This window comes from Montipora capricornis, chromosome 10 (genome assembly GCF_036669925.1).
Source record: "Montipora capricornis isolate CH-2021 chromosome 10, ASM3666992v2, whole genome shotgun sequence".
NCBI lineage: Eukaryota > Metazoa > Cnidaria > Anthozoa > Scleractinia > Acroporidae > Montipora > Montipora capricornis.
This window is the reverse complement of record NC_090892.1, coordinates 45,303,299-45,313,298: the sequence shown is the minus strand read 5'-3', so window position 1 is coordinate 45,313,298 and position 10,000 is coordinate 45,303,299. Positions and strand designations below refer to the sequence as shown.

The window sequence follows — 10,000 nt, the reverse complement described above, 5'->3', positions numbered from 1 at the left end:
CCTAACTGGCAAAATTTTGAGCTTTGAGTTTTATCCAAAGGCTGTTTATTTTGAGTGTAAGTTTTGGATTTCATGGTCCGCCATTACTCACGTTCAAAACTGGCCGATTGGACCTCAGAGGGTTGGATCTAGAGAAAATGACGTCATTTACTCACTAGCTTAAAATTTCAGCGTGTAAACGCAATTTATTATATATGCAAAACACGGGTTGAAAAGTGTGAAAGCCCGAAACTCCCGTGCTGCATATTAATTATGCCGCGTACACACGCATTGCATTCTTAAACTAGTGAGTGTTTGACGTCATTTTCTCCTCGACCCAGCTCTCTCAAGATTTTGAAGTTAGTAATGGCGGACCAATAAATAAGAAAATTTCAGCTACAATAAACAGGTATCTTTTTTAAATCAGAACTTAAAACTTGGGTGAGTTAGTGTTTAGTTAACCTAGTTTTGAAATCCAAAGGAAAAACAAAATTTTTTTTTGGTCGTAGTACCACTTTAAAAGTGGCTTCAGAGTCAAATTATTTTAGTCGTTTACGAGCTTGAAGCTTTGATTCTCTTCAACATTACAAATTACACTTGCAACTACCTTGTTCCTTTTTCCCAATTATAATTTATGTCATGACTATTCCATTGTCAGTGTCATGTAATACAAAGCTAACATGAAAAAATTTAGTGAACGCAAAAGCAATCGTTGAAAGAACCTTCTACATAATCCTTTCCGTCTTAAACTTGAAAAACCTTAAATAACAATGACCACAAGCAGGTTTTCTGAGCCCGCGAGACTGAGCACCCCCAGCATACCATCGTTTTAACGAAAACCGCTGGTCAGCAACCTGGTTCTGGTCAATGCTGTTTAAGATCATCCCTTAAACTTACGTGTATGCCTGACCCAGTGACTGATGGATGGGCATCATTGCACTGACGTCACGAATCACAACCAGACCAACATCGCTGCTCCTAGAGGGTACCCCACTGTATTTCTGTCCATCGTCTTCTTGCTGCAACGCGAAATTTTAGTTTTAATAATTAAACAAGTTGATATAGGTAGAATTGTCACCGTGAAAAGATCAAATGGATGATGTTTTGGGCGTTAGCACTTCTGCAGAGCAAATCAATTCGCTCTGATGTAGGGCTAATGCTCGTAACGTCTGCCATGCAATCTTTTCAAGATAGTAATTCGAACTTCATCAATTAGAGTGGTTTATAATTGAGTGTCGTAAAACAAAAATACCAAAGTAATTCCTTCGACCAATCACAGCAGGTGCAAACAGCGCAAAGAACCAGTCCAAATTCGTAGCAATTCCGTGTAACTTGCTCAAAGTGCGGGAAAAATCGCGCGTGCAAGTCGCGATTGGTTTTGGTTTTCCTTCTCATTGGTTGATAGAGTGGTTTTCAATTGAGTGTCGAAAGTAATTAGATAATTAATTTGGTTTTGCATTACTTCAATCAGTGATTGGTTCAAAGTTCTCGCGCCACTTTTTCAACCAAAAAGAAGTGAAACCAAAACCAATGGTAGGTCGCGCGCGCGCACATTTTCCCGCGCTTTGTGTCGGCTACGTGTAATTACTTCGAGTTTTGATTGGTTTTCTGGATTGTCTCCGTCCTTTTTGATTGGCCAAAGTAATTACTTTGGTTTTGGTTTTACGACACTCATTTGAAAACCGCTCTAAACTGGCGCGAGATTTTTAAACCAATCACTAAGCGTAGCAATTGCAATCGCGTAATTACTTTCGACAATCATTTGAAAACTGCTCTAACTCGTTTGATGAAACCAAATTTTCCTGTCTTACTCTCCCTAAGACGCAGCGCCAACTAACCCCTCCATTTCTTCTTGCAGCAAGACGATCAAGAGCAGGCAGAAATTTTGTCCAAAACGGAATCGATGCACGTACCATCAACGCGTGATTCGTGAGATTCAAAAACTCTAAAAAGGCATTCTTACTCCTTAATTAAGAAGCGTTATTCCATATTCCGCCGTAGATTTTGTTTGGTCCAAAATTACCTCGAAAGAAAAATGTTGGATCAGTTTAAAAAGAATCAAGAAAGGCAGCGGACCTTCATGTTCCCTGCCAGCCCACCGAATAGCAAAGACCAAATCATGATCAATGTCAATTAGAAAAAATTATCTAGCTGGAAATTCACTGTCAGCATGTTTGCTTTCCAAGACGTGTGACATCTTTGAATGCCTCTTCGCTTCGAGTCTTTGCTTTGTCCTACTCGCGCTTCTGAGCACGGCCACGATTTTTGAGTGGCTCTGAATCTTAGCACAAGTTAAACTCACTCTGAATTTATTTTGGTAAAATGCAGGATAGCAATATTTCTTTGTAATGAACGGAAGGAAAACGATAAATGTCCTTGAACATAAAGCTTAACTACACATGGCTGAGTAACAGAAATTGGGCAACCGACCCGGTGATCCAGCGTGCTTCACGCGCGTTCAGGTCGATACATCATATACGACACCTTCTTGTTTGCATCAGTAATAAAGGATTGTCAGAAATACAAAGTTTTCTGATTCACCAACCTGGCTGAAACTTCTGTAAATCATGGTCCTAGATGGTGCCTGCTGACCAAAAGAACTAAAAGTATGTCTGAGGTGAGACTTCTGAAAGGAGCTGTTGATGAGGGGCGGCAAGGCTGGACCACTGCTGGGGCGAGAGCTGTACGCCGAAAATGCTGAGAGAGATCTAGGGACAAAAGGAGAGGTTAAAGAACTCTCTAGAAACAACGAGAAAACAGATAAACGGAGCGACATAAAGCATGAAACTGAGTAACGTAAACTTTTCTCGGTTTGGTGGAAACGTCAAATTAAAAAAGTTAGCCAGCGTCACAAATATTAAATAGTTTACCATGTGATCGAGTGTTTGTTAGTGACTGGAGCCTTTTCCCGTGTCTAACGGTTCTTTGAGTTCTGACTGGTCGATTTGAAGGCTTGAATGTACAGTTATGATTAGTCGGAGAACCTACTTTTGGTTAGGGACGCAATGATCGGTTTTCAAATATACTGTTCATGACACTACGGTCAGTATTACCTCGGTGTTCGAGAGGTCAACTCTCGACCTCTTCTCACTGGGTTTACATCGCTATTCGAAGTGATTGATCACCACTGATCTCGAGCCACATTCTCAGCCAATCACAGGAAACCAAATAACCAATAAAATCAAGACTCCGGGAAGACTGAAGAGACACAATTATTGTGCCCGTTCGCACGTAATTTCCCGCGCTACGCGCTCGTTGCATTTACATTCTTTGCCACCTGATTGGCTCATTCGAGTGCCTCGGTATGTTGCGATTGGCCAACGTCATTACGTCAGTTTTGGGTTTAACAGTACTTCTTCAATTACAAATATCACTCCTTTTCAACAAGCATTTGCCGACAAATCTGTCGCCAGTTTTAATCAGTCAGGCATTGTGACTTACACATTCATGGTTTCCCGCGCTCGGAACAAATGATATGTAACAAGAGTGTTTTCACTCATGTGATCAGTAACCTTGTTTTCCCACCGAAACAAAAGAAAACGTTTGCATGATAATAGAGCTCAGTTCCCGGAGGATTACTTAGGAATACCCCCATGGCAGCCGTTCCATTGTTTAGGAACACTAACATGACCGCCGTGACGTCACGTGAAAACACCCTTGATTGGGGGTCCGTTGTCAAAGCCTTTTGACCCTCAGTTGAAAAACCTTCTTTGCCTTCAGTACGATTTAATGAAAAAATACTAATGAAACATTTTCAAAAGTCAAGAAACTACAAAAAGGCAGCTTTGGAACAAATGTAGCAGACTTGAATTTGAGCTGTTGTTTCCGTGAGCTCAATAACAGTTGTACTTAACTATCATGAACAAGAAGAGGGTTTTTTAATGTACTATCTACTTATTTTTGGAATATGTGAAATTTCAAAGATTTGAACTGCGGATGGACATGAAATGAAAGTTAGAAAGATCAACACAGATAATGAACTTAATGTGGCTCAAACCAGTTTCAAAAACTTGAAGGGAATGTCTCATCAGAAGTACTATCTCTTCAACACGTAACGGCAATATTGTGGTACCAATATTGTGGTACCAAATGAAACACCAAGAATTGGCTTAACAAGGTGCAATCATTAATGTGACGTGTAGGTTACCATGGCAACAAAAACCAAACAAAAACACCGTTTATTTTGACTTTAAACGGCTTATAACTAAAAAACGAACTCGGTGACCCCCATTTTTTGCTGTAAAGTAATAAGCATGCTAAGACAAAACTCTCTGCAAAGTTCAAAAAAATTATCTGGAGCAGATTTCGAGCCACCTTACCATCTTCCAGTTATGAAGGTGGCTGTGAATCTGCACCGCAGAATATTTTATAACTTTGCAGAGTTTGGGTTTTTCCGGGCTTGCTAACACAACCTTGTGTCGCTTATCTAACGGAAATGAACTTTCTAACCTTCATGTCAACGTACTATTTACTATTAAAAATAGAAGAGTAACCAAGTTTTGGAAACATATTCATGTAAAAAAAGCATTCTCTGGTAAAGAAATATAAAAACGTAAGCTTTCGGCTTCCAGTCTAAAGCCTTTAAAAACTAAGATGTAAATGCGCGAGATGGAAATATATACAAAATGGAAGTGTGAAAAAATTGTAAAAACGGTAAAAGGGAAAAATGCGCTAATCTAAAAGAATAGAGTATTGTTTTGGCAAAGGCTTGGGAGTTATTGTCTGCTTCATTAGTATTAGCAGTGTGCCAAGATTCCAAAGTTTTTCGAATTCGGAAGTTTCCTTTGTCAATTACTCTGGCATTATTGAAGTCAATAGCGTGAGCTGCAGTATTAGAGCCAGTTTAATATATTTTTACATTTCGAATGTGTTCCTTTTTCCTCGTTGAAAAACACCTTCCAGTCTCACCAATGTAGCTCCAGGAACAATCGGCGCAGGGGAATTTATTCATCACATTGGTTTGGAGTTCAATTGGGGGAAGGGAATTCTTGTTGCAAGGTCTTGTGAGGTCTAGTAACAACGTTGATTCCGTTCTTTCGAAGAAGACATGTGAGGGGTTCTGTGATACCACGAAGATAAGGAAGGCAGGCCATGGTGGTGCATTTATTTTCAATCAGATTGAAAAATATGCCCCCAATTCTTCCGGTGAAGGAATAAGTTCCGGGGAAGGTTTTTGTCTTTTTTAATACGATGACGGCAGGTGGATAGCCGTTGGCAAGAAGGGCGTTAGTGACATGATTAACTTCAGACGATTTCCCTTCCATTGTATTCGGTAGATTACAAGCACGGTTTAGGAGGGTAGACGGCAGTACTTATTTTGTGTCTCTTCTCATGATGGGAATTAAAGTCCAAATATCTGTCCGCGTGTGCGTTGGTTTACGAACGACGTCAATGACGATGAAAACATTCTTCCTGGAGACTAGGGTATCTAGGAAGGAGATTTGTTGATTGTTCTCTTTTTCTATAGTAAAGGAAATCATGGGGTCTATAGAGTTTTATTTGTCGTGGAATTCAGGTACGCAATCTTTCTTGACGATGACAAAACTGTCATCAACATATCTTTTCATATTTTGGGGGAACTCTCATGGACGATATGGCTGATTCTTCGATAACCTCCACACAAAGGTTAGCGACGGCTGGACTAACCGGGCTTCCCATGGCACAATCATGTATTTGTAATCTTGGCACAACGCTAACACTAATGAAGCAGACAATAACTTCAAGTCTTTGCCAAAACAATACTCTATTCTTTTAGATTAGCGTTTTTTTCCCTTTTACCGTTTTTACAATTTTTTTCACACTTCCATTTTGTATATATTTCCATCTCGCGCATTTACATCTTAGGTTTTAAAGGCTTTTGTCTGGAAGCCGAAAGCATACGTTTTTGAATTTCTTAACCAGAGAACGCTTTTTTACCAGAATATGTACTATCTACTATTGCAACTACCTTGGCGTAGGTTCTCCACCAGACCCCTCCCGACCACTGTATCTTCCCGGCAAATTAAAACAAACCAGAAGTCCTGAATGAATAACACAAGGAGAAGGAATCAGTTCAAAATCAGAAGACTGCTATGACATCAGGGTGTTGAAAAACAAGAATCGTATTTCGTGTTTAGTTTGCTACGCTCTTAGAGCTGAACTCTTTGATGAAGGAAATAGTACATCCCTTTTGAGGTGCCTGACCGGGAAGACCGAGAAAATAAACAGTATTCTTAATTTTCTTTAAGTTGAAGACGATTGTCAAATTTTCGACTAGATCGTCTGAAAACAAAATTCATTTGCTTCCAATGATATGTTTTCTGCATTCTGTTAAGCAGGAAAAAATCTCAGTTTAGTAGCTGAGATGACCTACTCACCACAAGCACAGAATTTGGCGCCAGATGTACGTGGAAAAGGTATAGCCGCGTCAAGGTAACTACCGTAAGAGATTGGGTCGAGTCGGCCATGAAGTTGAGGCACAGCCGAGGAAAACCGCTCCACAGGGGAACGCTCTTGAAGCTGGTTAGAGACAATAAAAAAGCCACTAAACCATCAAACCCTTCGAACCCGAACCCGAACCCGAACTTTGTTCAAAAACTTTAAGAAGTATTTAAGAAACATTCTTGTTTCCAGTTTAACGTGAAAACATGCGACGAACAACATGCGAAAAAAAAGCCGGAATAACTTATCCTACCTGGGCTGGGAGTTTCAAAATTTGGGGAGATTTCCCCACGAATAAACACAAAATCTGTTTAGATTTGCATAGAAATATACAAACAGGTTGGCAAGGGTTTGACTTAGTATTTATTGATTATGACTCGGTGATGATGATGATGAGATGCACTAAGTGTCAGGTCATCTAGTCCTAGGGCCCTAGGGACACTATTTAACAAATAGATTCCATGTTGCCGTGCGTCTGTTCAGTAATAGATCACAGATAACGTCAAAATGTGGTAAGAACAAAAAAGTGGCACACGAGGCGATAGCCAAGTGTGTCACTGATGTTCTTACCACATTTTGACGTCTTTTGTGATCTATTACTGAACAGACCCACGGCAACATGGAATCTATTTGTTTTATATAATAAAGAATTACACTTTATTCGCATAAAAGCTGATGGTGACGTCAATCGTGTGTCTGTCCTCTAATAGATCATAGGCAAGAACCAATCAAAATCCGTGAATAACTTGGGTTATTATATAAACATTGATATAAAGTCAAATCAAATCAAATGTTGGGCACCTTAAGTTGTACAAAAGAAGACTATGCGTTCATTATTACATTTACATCAGAGGTCTGTAAAGACAAAGGGCAAATCCCCTATTTAACTGAAAGCCATGAAAACCGTCATGGTTGCCACAACAAGGTACGAATAGATCCCGAGTTCTCATCTTCAGCCCATGAATTAGAGTGAAAGAAGTTAAAACTGAAGAGATCACTTTGGCAAAAACATGACCCGACGCTGCAAGAAACCCAGGCGATGAAACCAACCGCAAATTTTGCAGTAGTTTAGATTTGTAAAACGATCTTGCCCATTTTGCTCTCAAGGATCTAGAATAGACATGCAAAACAATTGTGAATCTAGCTCACCGTCAGTTCCTCAAGATGGCTGACCAGTTGTCTGAGGCAGGGTTCGAGACAAGTCTGGTTTAGCTTCACATGAGTTTGAGCTGTTTCGCGTAGGGTCTAAAAAAAACAGGGATACAACAACAACAACAAAAATAGTTTATTTGTACCACACGTAAATAGAGATACATAAACTACGTAATAGACTTAAGAAAGGTACAATGCCCCCTAGAAAATAACTAAGAAGCTAATCTATGACCATAAGATCACAACAATATTGAGAGGAACGTGGTTTTATTGCAACAACAAATTCACAACTCCATTGCTCTTCACCATAAAAGATTTGCAAAACTACTCTGAAAGAAGAAGACCACACCCGTGTAAGTGCCAAAATTCAGGTTGCTTAGTAAAAGAGGTAACCTTGCTCAAACGTCAATTTAGGAACGAGATACACAGCTGCCTCAACTTCAAAAATAACTGATAAAAACTCTACCCTTACCTTCATTAATTTGGTCTTGGTATTGGTGTCAATGGTTGTGTCAGAAGTGAATTCAAAGGATGGGATAGCTTGGTTTGGATAGTGAGCGGGAAAGTTTATCACCAGCGATACAATATTTGATCCATTTGTGGCACATACAGTACAGCTCCTGTGTCCAGCATCCATCTGCAGACAAACAGATTCAGACATTTAAAAACCATGCATTCAATTAACTTCCTGGCATGTAAATACTATCGAAATTACAAGGATGAGCTAACCCATGTCTGGTTCTGTGCTTCTTGCAAAAAGCTCTTGATTGTCATAGCTGCCTTAGATTATTCAAGGATTTACAGTTTTTGCCACCAGAAATGTTTTCACACGTACTTGCATGCCGCTTTTCATATGAACGAAGGGGCAATTCATACTCCTCTCATCAACTTTAACTTCACTAGTGTCCAGAAATACAGACAATAAAATTAATGCCATTAAAGTGCCCTTCACTATTCTACAAAGCAAAACATATTTAGAGTCGAGATAAGCCCTAGTTAAAAACAACATTTACCCTAAACATTAACTGTATTGCATGAGTAGTTGGTGTTCAGGATACACCGAAGGGACAGTTTGTGATAATAACTGATATTCAGCGTGTATCTGATTAGGAGCATAATTTCTGGAAAGAAGTGTTTGCATCGTGAACGAAGATTAACCTCTTTCTAACCAAGCGCAAGGGCCGTACTGGGGAATATTGGCCCGAGGTCGTGGCAGCGCGAGGGGTGTACAAAAACGATCGAGGGCCAAAATTTCCCAGTACGTACGGTCCCAAGAACGTGAGGTTAGAAAGTGGTCTATTATATGGTATCGTTTCTTTAAGCGATCGGACACTTCTCCGCTTGGTGTATGCTCGTAATCTTCGTCTTCCCTCAGCGAACTTTGAACGGTAACCTTTAACATGTAAAATTAAATTCCGTTTGCCATTTTTGTACTGTTGTAATATTGAACGAAATGCTTCCGTGAAGCATACACTGAGTTGCCTGTGGTAAGTGTTACCGAAATTCAGAAGGCACTGAATTGTGTGGTATTGAACTACAGCATTCCAGTCTCTGAAGAATAACAAATAAAAGAGAAGCGAGAAACATTGGCTTCTGGGCTCACATGTAGATCATTTTCAAGTTCCCTCACAACTTCTTTTCACCTCAAGTTTAAACGTGCCCTCTGAGCATCTGACAGCTTTATAAGTACTGTTTACACCTATCCGGCGGGGTTAGTATCTGGATGGGTGACCTAAACAATATACCCTTTCATTAACAAAAGCATCGGACCGAAAATACTATTAACGCTAACAAATGCGAACTCAGCAAGGTACAGATTTTGTTAGCTTGCTTTATGCAAAACAAATATTGATGCAAAAGTAAATAACTATTGATACACAGTTTTTAGAAAGAACAGAAGGAAGTTTCCAGGACGGTCGATCGAGAATAAAATATTTACGACATGAAAACAACATTAATTTTGAACCGTGAATATAGAATATAAAAAGTTACGATCAGCGACAAACATTTTGGGAGAGTTTTGCTACGTTCAAGTTTGTTATTCTACTTTTGGCTGCACAAATAAATCGCAAAATCGAAAGTGACATGGCCAGAATTCAGCGGGCGCCGTGATTAAGTTACCGCCGCATGTTTACTTGCCAAACAGTGAAGCATCTGTGTCAAATGATGGCAAGATACCGAGTTTTTGTAAGTTTCTTTTTCTGTCAAGTGTTATAAAGTTTGACAATAAAATGAGCGAAGTCAAAACAAAGATCACAATCGCCCAACTCTTGAGGTTGACCATTTGTTTATGCAAAGTCAAAATTTATTCTCCAAGACGCGTCCGACGTCATTTATCACCAGGAAATTCCATCATTTTGGAAATAGCACCTACTTTATTATTCATCGGCGTCACAATTTTTCACTGATTTTGGGGCTCATTTTGTTGAAACTCAAGCACGCTTCCAAC

General features: G+C 39.6%; 1 protein-coding gene across 3 annotated transcripts in view; it reads right to left on the bottom strand.

The window, feature by feature from the left end:
- LOC138019700 (GATOR2 complex protein WDR59-like) overlaps positions 1 to 10,000 on the bottom strand; it is a 43,960-nt gene that overhangs the window by 10,633 nt on the left and 23,327 nt on the right. For all 3 annotated transcript variants that reach the window (XM_068866562.1, XM_068866563.1, XM_068866564.1), the window contains 6 exons: positions 8,024 to 8,188; positions 7,549 to 7,644; positions 6,336 to 6,477; positions 5,927 to 5,999; positions 2,525 to 2,687; positions 877 to 998 (listed from right to left, as the gene is read on the bottom strand). In XM_068866562.1, the coding sequence (XP_068722663.1) occupies positions 877 to 998; positions 2,525 to 2,687; positions 5,927 to 5,999; positions 6,336 to 6,477; positions 7,549 to 7,644; positions 8,024 to 8,188 (761 nt within the window). The remainder of the gene's footprint in view (positions 1 to 876; positions 999 to 2,524; positions 2,688 to 5,926; positions 6,000 to 6,335; positions 6,478 to 7,548; positions 7,645 to 8,023; positions 8,189 to 10,000) is intronic.